The sequence below is a fragment of the Eschrichtius robustus genome, chromosome 9 (genome assembly GCF_028021215.1).
Source record: "Eschrichtius robustus isolate mEscRob2 chromosome 9, mEscRob2.pri, whole genome shotgun sequence".
In the NCBI taxonomy this organism is placed as follows: Eukaryota; Metazoa; Chordata; class Mammalia; order Artiodactyla; family Eschrichtiidae; genus Eschrichtius; species Eschrichtius robustus.
This window is the reverse complement of record NC_090832.1, coordinates 15,458,057-15,479,442: the sequence shown is the minus strand read 5'-3', so window position 1 is coordinate 15,479,442 and position 21,386 is coordinate 15,458,057. Positions and strand designations below refer to the sequence as shown.

The 21,386-nt window shown below is 40.4% G+C and overlaps 1 protein-coding gene across 5 annotated transcripts in view; it reads left to right on the top strand.

Moving 5' to 3' along the window:
* Positions 1–21,386, top strand: part of MTHFD1L (methylenetetrahydrofolate dehydrogenase (NADP+ dependent) 1 like) — a 242,306-nt gene that overhangs the window by 74,971 nt on the left and 145,949 nt on the right. For all 5 annotated transcript variants that reach the window (XR_011074944.1, XR_011074945.1, XM_068551140.1 and 2 more), the window contains 3 exons: positions 3,929–4,069; positions 6,506–6,574; positions 11,820–11,931. Coding sequence is in view for 3 of the 5 variants with exons in the window: in XM_068551140.1 (XP_068407241.1) it covers positions 3,929–4,069; positions 6,506–6,574; positions 11,820–11,931 (322 nt within the window). In the remaining 2 variants the exon portion in view is untranslated. The remainder of the gene's footprint in view (positions 1–3,928; positions 4,070–6,505; positions 6,575–11,819; positions 11,932–21,386) is intronic.

Genomic DNA, 21,386 nt, shown 5'->3' with positions numbered 1-21,386 from the left:
AAATATAAAGGAAAAATCAAGAGACATACGAGACATACCGAGAAGTTCTAATACTCATCTCAAGTTACCGGTGAAAGTACCAGAGAATGTAGGGAAGAATGTATTCGAGGAAATAATAAAAAGGGGATTTATTGACTTTAAACAAAATTTAGAATTTTCATATTAAAAGACTTAACAAGTGCTGAGCAGCATAAATGAAGTAGACTTACACCCAGACACATAATGTTGAAATTTCACAATGCTAAGGGTAAAAAAAAAAAAAATATTCCGAAGAGCTGCCAGAGAGGAAAAGAGTCTTGATGAGTCACAAAGGAGTAAGATTCAGATTGTCATCAGACTTCTCATTGACAGCACTGAATGCGAGGTGACACTGGGAACACTGATTTGGAGTTCTGAAGGAACAGGATTTTCAATCTAGAATCCTTGAGTAGAAAGAAAGAAAAATTTGGAACAGAAAATACAAAATAAGCTGGAATAAGTCAAACACAGTAGTTTGGCCTAGTAGAATTGGCACTGACATAAAAAGCAGAAACTCTAACGAATAGATAATTTTGACATAAATAAAAATTAAAATCTTCCATATGGAAAAATGATTTACAAAATCAGTAAAAGACCAGTAACAGTCTAGGAGAGGTTATTTGCAGTATAAATATAACAACGGGTTAAAGTGCCAAACATAAAAAGAATTTCCATAAATTAATACTCTAATCCTGCTCTCAGCAAGGCCTTCACTGGTCACCTTCTTTAAAACTGCCCCTGCCTGTCCCCAAGCTCCCTCTTTCTTTCCCTGCTATCCTTACTTATTTGTTTATTTTCTGCCTCCCCTCACTGAGATGTGAGTTTCATAAGGGCAGGGGTTTTGGTATGTTTTGTTCACTGCTGTATTCTCAGTGCATAGGACTTTGTTACATAGGAGTAGTAGGTGTTTAATAAATCTATACTAAAGAAATGAATAGGATAAGTAGAAGATAATAAGACTTATCTATGAGCTCGTTAAAACATAAATAAATTAATATTAAACGTTAGTGAGGATGCAAAGAAATAGAGACTTTTATACAGTGTTGGTGAGAATATAAATTGTAAAGCCTTTTGGATGATAGTTTGTTAGTATTTAAAATTTGAAATGTCAGAACAATTCTAACTTCAGGACTACAGATTTTTTTTTAAAAGGGGGGGAATATTTACTCAGGTACAAAAAAAAATCTATATATAGGATACTAATTGCAGCATTTTTTGTAATGGTGAACATTGGAAGCAATCCAGTGTTCATCATTAGCGGTGATTACATATATTTGGTGTATCCTTTTGCACAACAGAAACAGGTAGCCGTTGAAAATGATAAAGTATATATCGGGGGAGTGACATAGAGCTCTCATACAGATTGTGAAATTGAAAGTTTGTACATACAAACGTATGGACACCAAGGGGGGAAAGTGGTGGTGGTGGTGGGGGGGTGATGGGATGAACTGGGAGATTGGGATTGACATGTATACACTGGTATGTATAAAATAGATAGTAAGAACCTGCTGTATAAAAAATAAATAAAATAAAATTCAAAAAAATAATAAAATAAAATAAAATCTTGGAAAAGAAAAAAACACACGTTGAAAGAAGTTGGACTAAAATGAATATAGCGTAATCCAGTTTATGTTAAGAAAAAGCCAGCATACGTCTTTATATGTGTAAAAACACATAAAATGGAAGCTGGAAAGCTGTTCACCTTCTGAAATCAGTGACTTCTGATTTCAGAAGAGAAATAGTAAGGAAGTTCTTTCACATTTTCTCTGCGTATTTTTGTACTCTATCTTGGCACTAGAGAGATGCAGGATTAACAATTGCTGTGATCTGAATGCCTATTTTGTGCCTTGTATTGGTAGGCCCATTACATACGTGAGCACATTTAGTTTGTAAATCTGGTTTGCAAATGAGAAAAGTTGCCATATTGTGTTAAGTGACTTGTCCAAGGTTATGTTCTATATTGCTTTATGCATGCATATTTTTAAGTAAAAAGGGATTATATCTAAGAGGTTTAACTGCTTTTTTTAACCTTAAAACTATTGAGGACATCTTTTTATGTCAGTAAAAGTAGATCTATATCATCTTTTTTGGCTTGTGGGACCACACGGCTTGTGGGATCTTAGTTCCCCAACCAGGAATCGCACCCGGGCCTTTGGCAGTGAAAGTGCAGAGTCCAAATCACTGTACCGCCAGAGAATTCCCTATATCATCATTTTTTTAATGCCTATATAATGCCACATCTTGTAGATGTACCATAATAGATACAACCATTTCGCTGTTAATGGACACTTAGGGTGTTTGCAGTGTTGGGCTATCATAAATAAGCTGTAACATACACATGATAAACAGATCCATAATTGCAGAGTCAAAGGGGATTCGCATCCTTGTCAACGTGGCTTTTTGTCTTTTGTCTAAATCTGTGATAAACAATAAGAATAATCTCATCTACACCTTTATGTGATTTAGAAGTATTTTATTTGCAAAACAAAAGTGAGCAGCCCTCTATTAGCTCTACCATTCAGGCATAAAATGAGTAACTATATACTGATCCTTGTTTCATTCTGATGTTGCTAGAGATGCAAAATTTTGAAATTGTAACGATTACAAATGAAGAACTTATGGGTGTTATACATTCCACTTATCACTTACACAGTTAATATTTTAAGAGTATTTCTAGCCTCAGGTTTTGTGCAGAAAGTCTCATCATTTTTAGTTATTTTTCATAGGTACTGTTTTTAATGGAACGGTGGTGTAGAAAACCCTAAATTTCATACAATGAAAAACCACTTAGGTTTGGAATGGGTTATATTGAGAATGTAATAGTTGAGTATAGGTGCATTTGCCTTTCAGGTAATGTGTTTTCACTAAATCAATGACTACTGAAATCTCAACCAGGAAGTAGCCAGAAAGCTCCTTCTTTCCTTCACTTCCTTTCTTGTGGGTGCCGGAAATGGACAATAAAATATCTCCTGAGGTGATCCCTCCAGGGCACAGCCATTTTCTATGTAAGACTGAACTTGTCTGGCTCACATGCCCCTTGGGAAGGAGTGTCATGGAGTGGTTTTGTCCAGTGGCTGAATGCAGAGGGGGAGGCCGTGCGCGGTCGTTGTGTCTCTTTTGGTTCCTGTCGGATTGTGTCCAGCTTGGAATCAGAGCCAGGAGCGGGAATAGGAAGGCCAGGAACATTTCTTAGGAAGTAGCCGCTCTCCAGCATTCATGGCTGGACAATTCATGATCTGATGTGGCCAAGCCTCCGTGGACAGCTCAGAATTGATTCCATGTCACCTTATGACCGGGGGGATAACAGCAGTCGAGGGTCTCCTCACCGCTGTGCTGAGCTCGAAGTCTGGGAAACTGGCCTCAGAACCCACTTTTTTCACGATCTGCTCCTCGCCTCTTTGCTGGGCAGACACATGCATCCCCCTTGACACACATAAACAACAGCAGGGGTAGGCAGCAGACTCTTCCTTTATTTTGCCGGTATGCATTGAATGCCTCCTGCATTTCACACTCAGGCCTCCAAGCTGGGGACGCAGGAGCAATCCCTCCCCAAAGGGTCCCTGCCTTCACGGCACTTACAGTCCACTGGTGGAGCCGTGCGTCCATCAGATCATCACATTAATAATGACAAGGCTGAAACGTGCTACAGAAGCAAATCTCATAGCGCCGTGAGCTGCTGTAACGGGGGGCCCAGCCAGGCCGTGCTCAGCACAGCAAATGGAGGAAGGGGTGGCCTCCCTAGGGAGCACTGATCCCAGGACCGGGCATGTGCTGGAAACTTGTGCCTCTGAGAATGGCCCATCGAGGGTTAAACCCTGGGCCTGCAGGAATTGCTGCAATACAGATCCCCATGGAAATGGCCATCCAGGTGGAGCTGCAGCTGACCAGTACCTTGGCTTTGCCTTTTCAGGCGCAGTTTGACATCGCCGTGGCCAGCGAGGTCATGGCAGTGCTGGCTCTGACTGACAGCCTCGCGGACATGAAGGAGCGGCTGGACAGAATGGTGGTGGCCAGTGACAGCAACGGGCAGCCCGTGACGACAGGTGATTTGGTACGTCCATCTCAGAAGCTCCAGAGAGCTCACTGCCCCTGTTCTTTGGTGATCAGGAGAAGGAAGGTTTTCTTCCTCTTACATCACTGGGTAACAGTGGGAATTCAGAGAGTTTCTGCGCACATTTTCCTACTCACGATCCCGTTTGTCGTACAGCTTCATCATGTTCTCACAGGCGTTTATAACATGCTTGTACCTGACTGCAACCAAAGCATATGAAATCTATCTCATGAGCTTTTCACGATCCTTTCCAGTCCTGATCTCTGCTCTGCCTGGGGTGCGGTCATCCTGCAGCCTGTGGCTTTTTTAAAAAAGTGTGATCTATGCTGGCTTTAAATTGAGGGCAAATCACCTTTCCAAGGAATAAGAAGTGACTCCACCTTCATGAAAGGGAAGGTTAAGTTAAAAATGGCACATTTTTGGCTCCAGCCTGCTCCCTGGGCGCCCTGGCTTGTTTAATTTTGTGCCTTCGACTTGGGTTTCACATTATAAAAACAGAGCTCCCCCTTAATCATTCTTACTCATGTAGCTTTCTGTTGCGTGGAATGATGCTTCTTACAAAGCTTTCATGGTACCCTGGCACACCACCACCTTTCTTAGTGCTTTTTGTGATTTGGCATGCTAATCTTTTTTCCTTTTTTTAATAACCAACTTTACTGTTAATCCCCATCAATGGTGTAGCTATTTCATTTGCTTGTACGTGTTTATAAGCACATAGTACTCAGTACAACGTAGGCAGCCATTACTCTAAATTTAAGCTTACTTTCCCACATATCGAGTCACGTACCATAATGGAATCTTAAATGCACACTGATGATTGAAAAACAGTTGTGAAAAGAAGACAGGCAAATTAATATTTTATTAATTCCAGGGCCTTGGGATATAATTTTAAACCTTTGCCAAAATGTCTTGGTTAACTTTTGGCTCTTTTGAAGAGATGAATCTGAATGACTCGAGTCTTGTCAAGTAGATTAAATAGATACATTTATATCAGCAGCCCATGGAATGCTTAGTATGAGGCTTAAAGAGAAAACTCAAACCCAGGTTGCTGTAAAAGTACTGCTTTTTAAAAATTATCGACATCTCAACATTTCTCTCTGAACTTGCGTATAATAGTTTCTGTATAAATATTTATCTGTATCTTCTTAATCTTAGGTATCAATAAATATGTGCCAGGAGTAGTTTGAAACTTTATCCACAAATATTTCCCTAAACTTACTCTTTTGGTTTGTAATAAAACTCTTGGATCTGGACCAAAAAAACCCAAAGTTAACTCTTTTTAGTTTTCTTTTGTGTTTCTTGTTTGCAGAAGGTACCTGATTTCTTCATATATTTATAATAGGAAGGTTACAGTTCTTGCAAGGTTTATTTTCTGCAATAAAGTAGAAAGTAAATTCGATTTTTAAAGAAATCTTCAATGATTAAATATTATAAAAATACAAAAATAGAAACTGATCATATACGAGAAACACTTAACATTGTTGGTGATAGAGGTAGAAGGAGAAAGTAATGAACGAATGCACCTTGGAGAGCTGAAGAGTCTCTAGATTCTACCACCTGATCTGTTAGGATCTGTTGCATGCCATATTTATTTTTTCAGGGCCACGTTCACATGCATTTGCTCGTATTATGGCCTTCCAGTAACTGACTAATCTGTTGAAAGGTACTTGCCCAGTGTCTTTAGAAAAGGTGGAAGGGAGTTTTTTAAAAAAAGCTTCCCCTTGTGGCCTTCTTTGGCACAAATAGTTTCCCCAGTAGCTCTCAGACTTCATCCCTGCTGTGTCTCTTCCTCTACCTCTTCTTTTCCAGGAATGGGTTAGGGAGCTTCGAGAGAGCCCAACTCAAGCATTATAGGATTGGAAGGAAGCAGCCACAGTCTATGTACAAGTGGCATCAGCTCCATTCTAGGCAGACATAGCACGAGAGACAGAAAAGGAGAAGGCTTTCCAATGCAACAGTGTTCTGAGTGCCTTCTGTTATCTGTGGGATGAGAGGTCGAGAGAGGGTGGGAAACCAGAATGGGTGCCTTTAGACACGTCCCTTTCCCTTTCTTCGTTCCCTCTGTGTAACAAGCCTTGTTTTTGTTCTTCATCTGATTTGTCGGGGCAACAGTGTAATCTCTGGTAATGAAAAATGATGTGCATAATTGCAAATTGAAAGGTATGGCAAGCCTCTTATTTCCATCAAAGGAGGTTTTTTAGAAAAATGCAGTGACTACTACTTCCCCATCACATCTTAGAAGGGTTGACATCCATTCAGGTGGAGGAGAGATGGACAGAGGCAAGAGCGCTGTGTCACCTGTAGCTCAGAGGTGACGGTGGCCGGTGGGGATGCCCACGTAGGAGGTAGGCTGGTGAGAAAAGGCTGAGAGACCCTTGTGCGAACGATTTTTTGTCAATAATCTAAATAAGTGGGCTTTTTCTCCCTTTCCCTTAGGGGGTGACAGGTGCTTTGACTGTTCTGATGAAAGACGCGATAAAACCAAATCTGATGCAGACCCTAGAAGTAAGTGATTTTCTTTTCATAGACATTGTTGACAGAGTTGCATTAATTAGATTGCTTGTGCGTTCCCACACGTGAGCATTTCCAGCCAATGTGAGCCCATGAGGAGCATCAGAGTAACTGCTTGGTCATCCCCCCAAAAGTTCAAAGTTCTTTGATATGATTCATATCTTGGCTAATGAAGTACTAATTGACCAGAGGAGAAACTTAGAAACTCAGTATCTGATATCTCAGTAACTTGTGTAGCCACGTTTATCACGTTTACATGATGTTTTCTATGTTGCATTTTTTTTTTTTTGACTCAGCTTCTCATAATCCTTAAGTTTGGGGAGTTTAGGTTTGTTGTCTTTTTTTTCTCCAAGCAAAACGCAGAGTATTCAATAAAATTAAACATACACACACACACACACACACACACACAAGTAATGCTGAGAAATGTTTTCCAGGAAAGTGTGCTGTGCTCCACTTTTTTAAGAAGGTCGTTTTTTGTATATGGCTTGCTCAGTGGGGGCTGACACAGCCAATGCTTTTCCTTCCGGAGCGCTTGCTCTCTTGCTTTTGACGCCTTGCTTTCCTGGACCTTCTCAGTGGCCTCTCCTCCGTCTCTTTCACTGCCTTCTTCTCACTTCTCCAGCTGCGCTTTCCTCCAGTATCAGCCATGTGATAACCCTTGAACTCTGGTTCTGAATCTCCTGACCTCAGCATTTCAGACTTGTAAGTGTGGTTACCAAGAGCTGCTAGGGTGGGTAAAAGGCTTTTCAAAGGTATGCATAAAAAAAGCATCTTTGGGGCTTCCCTGGTGGCGCAGTGGTTGAGAGTCTGCCTGCCGGTGCAGGGGACACAGGTTCGAGCCCTGGTCTGGGAAGATCCCGCATGCCGCGGAGCAACTGGGCCCGTGAGCCACAGTTGCTGAGCCTGCGCGTCTGGAGCCTGTGCTCCGCAACAAAGAGAGGCCGCGATAGTGAGAGGCCTGCGCACCGTGATGAAGAGTGGCCCCCGCTTGCCACAACTGGAGAAAGCCCTCGCATAGAAACGAAGACCCAACACAGCCATAAAATAAAAAATTAATTAATTAATTAAAAAAAAAAAAAAAAAGCATCTTTGATTCCTATCCACCTCCTACCTCCTCCCAACTCGTTCCATCCCCCAAACCTGGTCAGTGGTTCAAGCCCAAAACCCACCTTCTTGTCATTTTCTACATGGCACAAAATATTATCTGAGAGCCCCTATTTCTTTGTTTGTTTACTGTATCTCTCCTCCCACCAGGATGAGAGCAGGACTTTTTCCATCTTGTTCACCATCATATCGCCAGCTCCTAGAAAGTTCCTCACACATATTAAGTGCTCAGTAAACACTTGCTGAAGAATTAAATGGATATTTATTGTTTTTACTCCATTGCTCCTAAAAATATATACGTGTTAAATAAATAACTAAATGAATGAGAAAAAATGTATAAAGAGACATGATACTGCTTCATCATAACACTTCCCCCTCAAAAATGAACACATTATCATCATCATTAGGGATGATCAGCTTACTGTTTTAAATAATTTGGTAATTGCAATCATTGTTGCTTTTGTTGTGGTCATCCATTTACAATGCTTGGTGTCAGTCTATTTATCTCTTGTAAAAATAAAATACAGTGTGTGTGTGTGTGTGTGTGTGTGTGTGAAAAAAAAAAACAAAACATAATTATGGATGAACTTAGTACTTATAAGTTTAGGCAGAAAATAGATACTTATATACTAGAATCATATTCCTGTTTAATCTTTTTCTAAGATAAATAATACTTTGTGTTTAGTCTTATTATAACTATTTAGAAAAATTACCCCAAACTTGGAAATACCAAAAAGAAACTTGCATAGCCTCACAATGTCATTCTAGAGTAGTGTCACAGGCTTATCTAAGAACTTTATGACTGTAGGTTAACTTGAGGATTTCTGTCCTGTAGAGATACAAATGTCAAGAAGAGATCACTTTAAAGGTTATGGTTCTATTCCCCCATAAGGGCATAAACTAATTTTGTCTCAAATTTAGAAAAATTATTTTGGTATAAACTACATAATCATTTTCCTCTTCTTGTATTATCTTGCTGATTCCTTTATTTAAAAGCTAAATAAAAAATAATAATAATAATTATCTTTCTTAGATTAAAAATTACTCCCACCTTTCATACATATCCCACTCTAAAAGGCTAGTTTCTTGTTAGTTGAATGAATTACTGGGTTGGACTGCCCCTAAGCAGCTCTTATCGTGCTCACATTTGTGATGTCATTTTGATGTCACAGGCAATGGGCATTGTTTGAAAAATGAACACAGCATTCAGTTAAAATATCTGCATGTATGAACTCTGCTACCTGCGTCCTAAATATTCATTCCACATTAACCTGGCTAATCAGTGGCAGTAGGAACCTAAATCAACAAATGATCTAAAAATCACTGGTTAATGTACAGATTCTGCTTTAGTGCTCGTGTTTGAACACACTTGATTGTTAGTCCCAGAGGAGGTTATCAAGGGTTCCGTTGCTGCAAGGTGCCAGGAGACCAGTAGTTCCCAACCCTGGCTGCACATGAGAATCTCATGGAGAGATTTAAAGATGCTGATGCCAAGCTCTCCCCCAGACAAAGTGAACTCTAGAATGTGTGGCAGGTAAAGCTTGGATACCCTGGGTGATCTTTATATACATATAAGCTTGAGAGCTTCCCTGTGGAAGAGAGAGAATAAAAGATCTTAACATTTTACCATGGGTTAACTGTATGCAGTGTTGAGGAAAACACCTACTTGCTGTGGTCTTTTGTCCAATATGGGAGCTACTGGCCACTTGTGGTTATTTCAATCTAAATTAGTTTAAATTAAATAAAGATTAAAATACAGTTCTGCAGTCATAATGACTGCAGTCATTCTATTTCTATTTATTTATTTATTTTCACCAGCCACATTTTAAGTGCTCCATAGCCACATGTGGATGGTGGCTATTGTATTGGATAGTGCAGATACAGAATATTTAGAGCACTGCAGAAAGTTCTTTGGATAATGCTTTTTTAGATCTCTGGTCAGCAAAGAGCAACTGAAGTTTTAATCTTATGAAATGTTTAAAAAGTCCATTATGGAGAATATTCACAGCTTTGTCATCATAGAAACCAAGATAGTTCCTGTTGTTACTTTCCTAAGTGTTCTGCATATAAAATAAAATATTGAACTCAGGATAGATATTTTTATGTCTTTGGGTTAGTGATAGAATTTCGTAAACAAAGTATTAACTCAGTATACTGCATCATATAAGTATAAATATCACTTGAGTGTGTATTTGTGTCTGTGTTTGAATGTCCAACAATGGTGGTCTAAGAATTTTTCTATCTAAACCACATACTGGGAGTTCAAAAACCAGGGCTCTAATGCTGCTTTCGTGATTAATCTGCTGTGTGGCTTTTAATTTCATTTTAAATTAAAATTAGATGCTCCCATCTAGTCCCCAGAGTGTTATCCCAGGAATAGCAATGTGTTTATGCTGATCCAGCCATACCCTGTCACCTGTCGCCCTGGAGACTGGTGCCCGGTGCTTCTCAGACAGATGGCCAGGGTGAGGGTTGCAGGGCACAGGAGAGTGAAGCCAGCCGCCCCTCCAGGGGTGGAGCCTGTGACCTGGTCTCTTTAAACGTTTCTCATCAGCTCCGCTAGCTTTCCACAGGCAGCCACATCCTAGGACTGACAAGGCTAGGAGGTGATGGAGACATTAATACCTTTTAAACAGTGTTTCCGTCAAAGCACTTAAAAGGCTTATCTGCATAGCAGTGAGGAACTATAGATGGATAGACAGGTGGAGATCTAGACAGTAAACACGCATGTATGCATTTCCATAAACATGTATCCCAGTGTATTATTTCCACAGACATTTGTATGGCCGTGTCCGTACTCTGTGACTGTCCCTCCTGAGGACTTTGGGGGGAAAAGTAAATAGAAAACTCTGAGTGGGGGCTTCCCTGGTGGCACAGTGGTTGGGAGTCTGCCTGCCAATGCAGGGGACGCGGGTTCGAGCCCTGGTCTAGGAAGATCCCACATGCCGCGGAGCAACTAGGCCCGTGAGCCACAATTACTGAGCCTGCACATCTGGAGCCTGTGCTCCGCAACAAGAGAGGCCGCGATAGTGAGAGGCCCGCACACCGCGATGAAGAGTGGCCCCCACTTGCCACAACTAGAGAAAGCCCTCGCACAGAAACGAAGACCCAACACAGCCAAAAATAAATAAATAAATAAACCCAAAGTTTAAAAAAAAAAAAAACTGAAAAGAAAAAAGTAACAGTACTATTGATGGTTATAAATAAATATGGAAAAATAATCAATTTAAAAAAAAAAAAAAACTCTGAGTGGGTTTGATAAATTCTTTTTCACTCTCAGTGATGATTTTTCTTTCACTGCCTTTCTTCCTGCTTTTGTTCACCTCTCTCAGCTTTGAAACACGTTCGCTCACAGCCCATCCTGGTTCATGGGAACTTTCCATGGCTCCCAGGCCCCATCCCCTGCATCACTCCCTGCCTTCCCCATGTCAGTGAAAGGGCAGCCTGTATTTTCACAGGTGGAGCCAAGGCTTCACACACACAGACCTCAGTGGCCCTGGCTGACTCTGAGTACAGCCTAAACAATTTAATGCATGTGGGTGATTTCTTTAGAGAGGGCTATAGTCTCTTCTCTTTGACAAAAGAGAAGTGTAGAAATGAAAGTAAGAATGACTATATGACAGATTTTGTTTACATAATTAAAATCTAAAGTTTTTGAGAATTCCCTTATTTTTTTCTTTGCCTTTTTAGTAACTAACATTTTAGTATGGATGAATTTTTTCTTTTGTTTTAATAATTACCAGGTAACTTAACTTAAAAAATTAACAGGTAAGAGAAACAATGAGAAAGACAAAGTTTTTAAAAATCAGAATAAGATTATTATTGTAAATATAAAAATGGCTTATAATAAAATGTACTTGCCCTGCCATGATTCCCACGATTCATTTACTGTGTTGATTTTATGATTGGATTTTTCTTGAATTGGTTAGTTTCTTAATGGGGTAAACAATTTAAACAAGCCTCTTAGACCATCAAGGTTTAATTCCATTCTTTGTAACAATACAATGCAGCTAATATGAAATAAGGTTTATTTCATGGTCACTGAGACAGCTAAAACAGTGGCTTATCAAAATTATAATAGGAAATAACTCATTCTCATAGCTTTTTAAAATTTCCTCTTCCGCTTCCACAGGGGACGCCTGTATTTGTGCATGCTGGCCCCTTTGCCAACATTGCCCATGGCAACTCTTCAGTGTTGGCTGATAAAATTGCCCTGAAACTGGTTGGTGAAGAAGGATATGTCGGTAAGTCACTTTTTTTAATTGCAGTTTTTGAAGAATATTGAAGAAATCTGAAAGGTGATGGCTGGAACAGAGTGAGATCCATTCTGACTTGAAATATATTCTTGTAAGCCCACCTTTCAGAGATGGCCTCAGTACTGGAAAAACCCTAAGGTCTGGGCTGTACTAGTGACATGACATTGTGGTTGAACCATAGATTTTGATGTCAGGTGCACGTGGTTTAGAATATAAGCTCTGACACTTGCTGACGACGTGACTTTGGGTACAGTGTAATGACCTCTGAGCCTCAGCTTTCTCAGCTGAGAAATGGTGATAACAATATTGTATCAAACCTTATAGGGTTATTTGAAAACCAAATGAGATTATTTATTCATTCAACAAATATTTACTGACAACCTAACACATACAAGGCATGCGACTCAGAGCTGTGGCTACACGGTGAGCAAAGCAGAGGCCTGCTGGAGCATACTGTGTGTGTAATTTAACAGGAGAAAATGCTCATTAAATGTTAGCCAATACTAGCAGTAATAGTAATACTGATTACTTGAAATGAAATCAGTCTGCTCTTCGTTGAATCCGAGTGTGGTTTTGTGGCCTAATGGAGGGGAGATTCCCAACCATTAGAATAGGACATTTTTATTAGTAGGGCCTCAGATGTGTTGCTGCTGTGAAGCTCTTCTTTGTGGTACCTGCTTCTCTCTGGCTTTTGTTGGATATTCCAGCCATAAAGAGGGGGACACTGCCATAGAGTTTGCTCAGTCCGTGCCAGCCCCAATCCCACCCACAATATTAAGATTGTAAGAAGGAAAAAGATAAACAAGGATTCATGGAATAGCACCTTAATTTGACATCTGAGGCATTACACTGGCAGATTTTCACATGCCAACAAGTAATTTACATTCACTGCGTGAGTGTCTATAATCAAGTCTAGCAATTGCTTTTTTCACACTGATCATTAGCCTTGTATCTCAGAAGTGAGTTATTTTACATGAAAAGATTCTGCTGGACAAAAGATCTTAGCTCTGCACTTTTACACTCGGCCATTAAAAAGATCACTCAGGGTGGTTGAGTCTGTTTTAAGAATTCCTTACAGGCATACAGTCAGGATCAAATGAGGATTTATATAGTTCATTTCTCAAAGGTCTGCATTATACAGCTCTCGTGTACTTTGCTGGTTGGGTACCAAATCCGCTATGAGAGTAGCTAGACATGCCGTCTAAGTGGATTTGCTCAATTGATCACAGCATAATTGTAGAGCTAATGGAGGAGGTTGAGTAAGGGCAGGCACTGAAAAGTTGGATGCTTACGTGAAGTGTAGGTTCTAAAGCATCAACTCCACAAATAAAAGAGTTTCTAGAAGAAAGCACTCTATCTTAGGCTGACAGAGCTCTCTGCCTCTGTGCCAATCCTTCCTTTATCAACACATATTTATAGAATATGTGTTGTCATGGCTAAGGATTTTTAAAGGCATAGGCTGGTGATGTACACAGAACATACTAGCTCTCTGTGTGACCTTGGACAAGCCATTAGCATCTTTGGGCGTGTCCCTTGTAGACAGTCTCATCTGAAAAATGAGAAGCTGGACTAGACAAGGAATTGGAGCTGGATCGTTAGCCATGGACCCAGAGTTAGAAGCTGTGGAATCGGAACCCTGCCTGGTAACATGACTTGAAGCCATTTACTTAACTTCTCTAGTCTCTGTGTCCTCTCTGATAAAAGGAGAATACCTGTGCTGCAGTATTTTAATGAGTAATATCAAAAGAGAAAGTGCTTTTAAACCTAGAGAACTATGCAAATGTCAATAATTATGTGAATTATTTCTGTGATCTCTTCTAGTCTAAGAGGCTGTAAATGGGAGATAGTTCAGTGACAGTGAAATCTGTCCGCTGCCGGAGGTTTAGAAGGCTAGTTCTAGAATCAGAGTATCTCTGTCAACTCCTTTCAAGTTGTGTAACTTTAGGCAAGGTAACCCTTCTGTGCCTCAGTTTCCTTATCTGTAAAGTAAGGATTTTAATAGGACTTGCCTCATAGGTTTGAAATGAGGATTAAATGACACCATGTATAAGTCCTGGCATGGCACCTGACACATGGTAAGACAGGATAATTCTTAGCCACTTCTCATTATTCACTCCATTAGTGATACATGACTAATGGAGGTTAAATTTCCTTTTTTATTTAGTTTTTATTTTCAACTGTGGCAAAATGCTTAGAACATAAAATTTATCATTTTAACCAATTTTTAAATTTTTATTTATTTATTTATTTATTTATTTATTTATTTATTTATTTATTTATTTATTTTGGCTGCGCTGGGTGTTAGTTGTGGCATGCGGGATCTTCAGTTGCGGCATGTGGGATCTTATAGTTGCAGCATGCGAACTCTTAGTTGTGGCACGCATGCGGGATCTAGTTCCCTGACCAGGGATCAAACTGGGGCTCCCTGCGTTGGGGGCATAGAGTCTTACCCACTGGACCACCACGGAGTTCCCACTTTAACCATTTTTAAGTGTACCACTCAGTGAAATGCTTTCACATTGTTGTGCAACCGTCACCATCATTCATCTCCAGGACTCTTCGTCTTGCAAAACTAAAACTCTTTATCCGTTGAACAACAACTCCCCACCACTCCAGTGCCTGAAACCACCCTTCTACTTTCAGTCTCTGAACATCACTATTCTAGATAATTCATACCAGTGTTTTTCCTTTTGTGACTGGCTTATGTCACTTAGCATAATGTCCTCAAAGTTCACCCATGTTGTAGCATTTGTCAGAACTCCCTTACTAATTAATTAAGGCTGAACAATACTCCATCGTATGTATGTAACGCATTTTGTTTATCCATTCATCTGTCCATGGACACTTGGGTTTCTTCCACCTTTTGGCTGTTGTGAATAATGCTGCTATGAATATGAGTGTACAAATATCTCTTTTTATATTATTTTTAATATATAAAGATCACGGTCCATTATGTATAACTGTGTAACACCAGTGACTTAGATCAGTATAGACCACAAGACTCAAGACCTGTGGTGTTAAACTCTCACGAAGGTGGCAAATTGATCCATGAAATGCTGGGAGCAAAGTCAATGTCCTGAACAGTGGGAATAAGGAGCAACGCTCTTTCCCCATTGCCTGGTCGAGCCCGCTCTGTGGGCTGGTTCATTCCTTGCACTTGGAATAAACTTATGGTAGATTGCTCTTGCTCCCAGTTAATATCTGATTCCTTTAAAATATTTTTTAAAACATTCCTCTAGTCACTTTGGTCACAAAAATAGTCTCATTTTATTAAAAGGATATGGGTCCAGTCTCATGAAAGCTCCAAATTTCATTCAAATTGAAGCTTCACCCTGCCTTCCTGGGTCTGCCTCTGGGCGACAGGGGGAAGGGGAAGGCGGCTGCTTCTCTGACCCCCCTCACCTTGCACTTAGGTCGACTCTGGCCCCTCCAGGGTTGAAGGTTGGCCATTCGATGGTACCAGTCTGGCCTCTTCCACACTCTTGGCAGAAGACCTCTGGGCTGTATATCTCCCTTTCAGAAAATCCTGCTGCTGGTTCCACACCTGGTCTCCAGGTACCGCAGCCCTTCGACCTCTGACCTACCATCAGTGGGAACGCAGTTACGTCTCTCGCACAACCCTGTCATGGGCTGTTTCTTTTCAGCTCATGGACGTTTTTCATACCCCAGTCCACCCCTGTGTCCCTGATGGCAGTGTCACTCTTGATTCTTTGCAGTTGTTCTGCTACAGCCTCACTCACTAGCTCCAGAAAAGGGGGCAGCAGCTCTGCCTCCTTCCCACTGGAGGCGTGGGGTGGGACTGGCACATCCCTAACTTTCTTTGAAGAAATCCTTCCCCGGGATTCCTTGTCAACCCCTTTCTTTGAAAGGTATCTCTTGGACTACGGGATGCAAAGTGTATTTTCAAACAGTTCCTTTGCACGTGCTGCTAGGTCTAGCATCGTCCTTTGGCATGTGAGCAATTGACATGGTTTTGGGGTGTCAGGCCAAAGACCCCCATTTTAACATCCTTCTACAGAAGTTAAATGCAGTAGTACGGGTTTGTCTGAAGTCTGAGTATGAATTTATGTCCATAGAAAAGTCGTTGTATATAGGAGACGATCTCTCTTAAGATACAAAAATGCTCAAACTCAAAAAGATTGGTAATTTGGATTACACTTAAAAAATAAATTATTCATGATAAAAGGTACAAGATTAAAAAGGCATGGGACAGATTGGGAGGAAACATTTTCAAAGATAACAGACAAATGACCAGCCTTCAGAACAGATAAACCGCCATGGACTACAGATTGATTGTTTTAAAAAAGGGACTTCCCCTGGTGGCGCAGTGGTTAAGAATCCACCTGCCAATGAGGGGGACATGCATTCAATCCCTGGTCCGGGAAGATCCCACGTGTGATGGGAAATTATTAGAAGTCATGCCCCCCCACCCCAATCTCATTTCTCTGCCCTCCCCACTAGAAGTGCCCGCCGTCCTGGATTTGGGGTGTTGATGCTCAGGTTTTTAGTTATTGCTGCTAACTTACATATATTCTTTGGTATGTGTCAACGATTTTCATAAACTTTTTTAAAACTTAGGAGTAGGACCTCTTAATTACAGGTCACCAAATTTTACAACCTGATCTTCCAATGCTTGAGTAGAATTCACTTAGAATAATATTAAGTTAGACTAATTTGGGGGGGGGGTATTCATTTTGATTCCAGTATGGTTTATTGGTCATTTTCTGCTATAATACTGAAAATCCAGGTAATGGAGAGCAGCCACACGAATTAGATTGCAGGCTTCAGCCTCCTGGGTTTGAATTGCTCTCTGCTGTGTGCCCACTGTGACCTTAGGTAGGTCGAGTAACCTCCCCGAATCTTGGTTTCTCCTTACCTAACTCAAGGCTTGTTTTCAGGGCTTAGTGCAGTAATGCTGGAAAAGCACAGACCCTGGTGACTCTGGCCCAGACAGAACAGTGGACGCCAGCTGCTGTTACGACGTTAAGATGCTAACGATCTTTACTTTTAAGATAAACCTTCACAAATACTAATGAATTCTCTCAAGTGAAGAATATCTGTGTTCTGACAATGTTCCCTTCTCAGACAAAGGCGTTTAGGACCATTATCCATAGAAGGGATCTGAGATTCTGAGCAGGTCTGATGACTCCTTTGGGTTAGGGGAATCCTTCTGGAAATATGGGGATCCTTCTGGAATCCTTCTGGAAATGCTGTGTAGTTACGAGGGAGAAAGCAGAATGCCCTGGAACCCAGCAAACTCACAGGTGCATGATATCCAGTACATTTCCCTCTTCAAATTTTAAAGTCTTACTTGCTCACTACTGAAATAACAGGAAAAAGATTTTAGAATTTACAAAAGTAATGTGGTGTTGTATCTTCTCTAACCAGTTGCATCTAGCAACGATGAATATACCATCACTTCTCTGTTCTCTTGTCAACAGATATTTAGGTTGTTTCCAGTTGCTGTGTTATTATAAACAGTAAATGTTGTGATGAGCAGACATTCTTGCTCTTATCTCCTGGTGCACTTGTGCAAGAGTTTTACCCTAGGAAAGGATTAAATATGCTGGTAACATCCTACATGTGAATAACATAAAACAAGAATTTTCCCTTGTTAAAGCCTCTCGCCCTCCTCCAGCTACTCCTTCCTCTGTAGGCTCCTTTGCTGAAGCGTCGTCCCGGTGCCTGGGCTCATCCTCAGATCCTTTCTCTTGCTGCCTTATACTTTCACCCTAGAACCTGACTGACCATCTCCACACGTAGCCAGGACCTTTCCTTGACCACCATATATCCAGATGCCTCCTCACACTTAAAAATTTCTAAGCCATATTTTTGATTCTCTTTCCATGGGTCCCAATCCTGCTTCCCCATCTCAGTTGATGACAGTTTCATTCTTCTGGATGCTTTTGTCAAAGGCCTTGAAATCATTCTTCCTTCCTCTTTTTTATTCACACCCCAAACCCAGTCCCTCAGAATGGATGTGACCCAACCACGCCTGGCACATGGCTGCCCCACCTGGTTCCGGTCACCACCCTCTCTGTCCTGGGCTTTGTGACAGCCACCCCTCACCCCTCCCTGACCACAGAGTCTGTTTCCACAGTGCCACCAGAGTGGTCCTGTTGAAGCCTAAGTCACACTCCATCCTGACTCTGCCAAGACCATCCAGTTCTGTATCTTTCAGAATAAACCCAAACATAATCTCTTCCACCATCTGCCCCTCTGATGTCATCTCCTGCCCTGCCTTTCCCCCAGTTTGCTGAGCATCTGGCATGGTGCTCCCCGCCGCCTTCCACATCAGGGCCTTTGCATGTGCTGTTCTCACTCTCAAAGCTCCTCTCATAACTACATGGTTTGCTCCCTTGCCTCACTCAAGTCTCTGCTTATGCGTCAGGGAGGCCTTCTGCATGCATTCTAGCTGAAAGAGCATCCGCCTCCCCCACCCCCCGCCAGCACCCCCGTCCTCTGTGCTGCTCCACTAGACATGCAGGCATTTGTGTGAACACTGTCTGTCTCTCCACTGAATGTAAATCCTTTAAGGCACTGGGACTTTGGCCCTTTTGTTCACTGCTGTATTCTGAGCTTCCGAGTAAATATCTAATAAGTGACTCCCCAGTTCAAAGAACTCCACGGAGGTGGGGAGCATCCATTAATTGTCCACCTCAGAAGTATAAGAATTACAAACGTGCATTCTAAGGACAACCCTGGTTCAAATACCGGCTCTGTTCCTTATCAGCTGTGACTTTGAATGAGTTATGTGGCCCAGTGTGTTCTCAAGCTCAGCATAGCCATTCCCTCTTCTTATACCAAACACTTGACTATCGTAAATAAAACTCAGGTACTATAACCTTGCACAGGTAATTTCAAAACACGATGTAATGTGTTAGTTGTGATATAAAAGTATTTATGGTAACATGTATTTCAGTATGTATTAATTAGGAGAACTGTTTCGACTACACTAAAAGATAGAATTCTGAGTAGTGCTTGCACATACACAAGAATTCGTTCACAGGGCAGCCACAGGTGCGGACGGATTAGGCGTGTTTCGGCAACTCAGATGTCACAAGTGGTTATTGGCGTTGGTGATCCAATTTTCTGCAAAAGTGAACATCTCTTGGCAGAGTTCCAAAGAAAACAAAGTTAACCTTCCTTCAGTTTGCACTCCTGTTTGCATTCCTTAAAAATGATAGCTACTGGTAGCTTGATTTGGAGTTTTTATGTAAAACAGATTGCGGGGAGGGCTCTAAGGTCATATAATCATAACCAGGTTTTCCAACTACGAGAGTGGAGGGAAAATCATGTGGGGCAGGGGACAAATCTTCGTGGGACTGTCCTGCATGGTGCAAGGTCTCCAGTATCCTGGCCCCACCCACATCTTGAGGGCCTGCTGTGTGCTGGGCATCCTGCTGGGGACTTTCTCTGTGTTTTATGTATATGTTAATATGTCTTATACCAACCCTAGGAGGCAGTTGCCATAATACACCCCATTTTACAGGTGAAGAAACTGAGTTAGTAGTTGCCCAAAGGCTAACAACTAGTGCAAGGGGGGAGCAGAGATTTGAGTCTAAGCCCCGGCACCGAGCCTTTGCTCTTAGCACTGTGCTTTACTGCTTCCTAAATGTGCACTTTCATTCTGTATCACCAGTATCACATAGCCCTATGCTTAGCACATAACTGGCACTAAATAAATGTTTTTTTTAAATGAAAGATTAATAATACACATCAGTTTACTGAATAACTTATCTACTGGTAAACATGTCTGAATTTCCTCTTGGCTTTTTATGGTAAACATTGGCATATTTGCCCGGTGGTTTTTTGAGGCAACAATTCGTTAGTTAAAAGAGTAGTTAAATAAGAAGAGTAAACAGTTTTGAAAGGAGTTTTGAACTTTAGGAATGTCTAACCTGACCTTGACTGTTTCTTTGTGTGCCACAAAATGCAAATTTATTTTCAATGAGTTATCTAGCCTATCCCTACTTAGGATTTATGTGTATTCTAAGTAATGTGGTCGTAATGTAGTTCTGCTTACTATCATAAAACATGGAGTTAAAATAAGACCCCTGTCAAAACACTGTCTTGCAGGGATTAGTGCTGTGAAAGTTAACATAAAATGATTTTAAAATGCATAGGCTTTCTGAGGATTAAAAATAAAAATATCCACTATGCAATGACTTTAAATTTATATTGTTTGACTACTATCTTACCCCATCTTGGCTGTGAACTTTCAGCCTGCTGATAAGATGTCCACCTACCCTTACTTAATGTATAAATTGTGGTTTAGAAAATTGCAGTTATATGAGGTTGTTCTTAAGCTTTTAGCAATGTTTGATATAATTACAATATTGCTCTGTTCTCATGCAAAGAAAACCTAGTAGAACTTTGAGTAAGGAATATAAGGAAGCTGACTGTCACTAAATGAGTAGTGTATTCTTTTTATATCTTTTTGGGGGAGGGGAGAGAAAATTGGATTTTTAGGGCTTTCTAAAAGTCTCAACCTCTTGCTAGCTTCAACCATAAATGTTCTTTTAGCCATTAATGTTTTGATGTAAGTAACAAATTTTTAAAACTACCTGAAGTTTAAAAGAACTATGGCAAGTTACAAAGTGCTTGGTTATCCAGTTCAAAATAAAGCAGAGTAAAGAAGTAACTCTTTACTTGAAGAAAGAGGTATCTCAGTGTAATGATAAAGACCTCATGCAATAGAAGAATTTAAACAAATTTGAAAAACGGAAACTAACAGTCAGCATCATATTAAATGTTGAAGTCCTAAATGTACACGAATGTATTCAGGCCATGACAAGAATACTTTTGATGATCACCATCATTATTCATCATTATTCTGCAAATATTAGCCAATGTAATAAAACAAGAACAATACAAAAGTATAAATATTAGGAAGTGATGAATTTTCCACTATTTATATACAGTATGATTGTATAATAGAGTTCAAGAAATTTAAGTAAATTGGTTGATTGGTTATTTGGATGCAATGTAAGTATGTAATAGTTTTTCTTTATATCAGCAATAACCAGATACTGTAAAAGGGGAAATATCCTATTTATATGTGTCCCCAAACTATAAAATACCTAGGGATAAATTTAACAAGAAACGAGCATATAGAAAGAAAACCATAAAATGTTATTGAAAGACACAAAGCAGGACTCTTGAGTCTGAATCATTGGTGAGACATACGCCATGTTTTGTTTGTTTTTTTTTTTTAATTTTTATTGGAGTATAGTTGCTTTACAATGTTGTGTTAGTTTCTACCATACAGCAAAGTGAATCAAATATATGTATATATACATATGTCCCCTCTTTTAGATTTCCTTCCCATTTAGGTTACCACAGAGCATTGAGTAGAGTTCCCTGTGCTATATAGTAGGTTCTCATTAGTTATCTATTTTATACGTAGTATCAATAGTGTATATATGTCAATCCCAATCTCC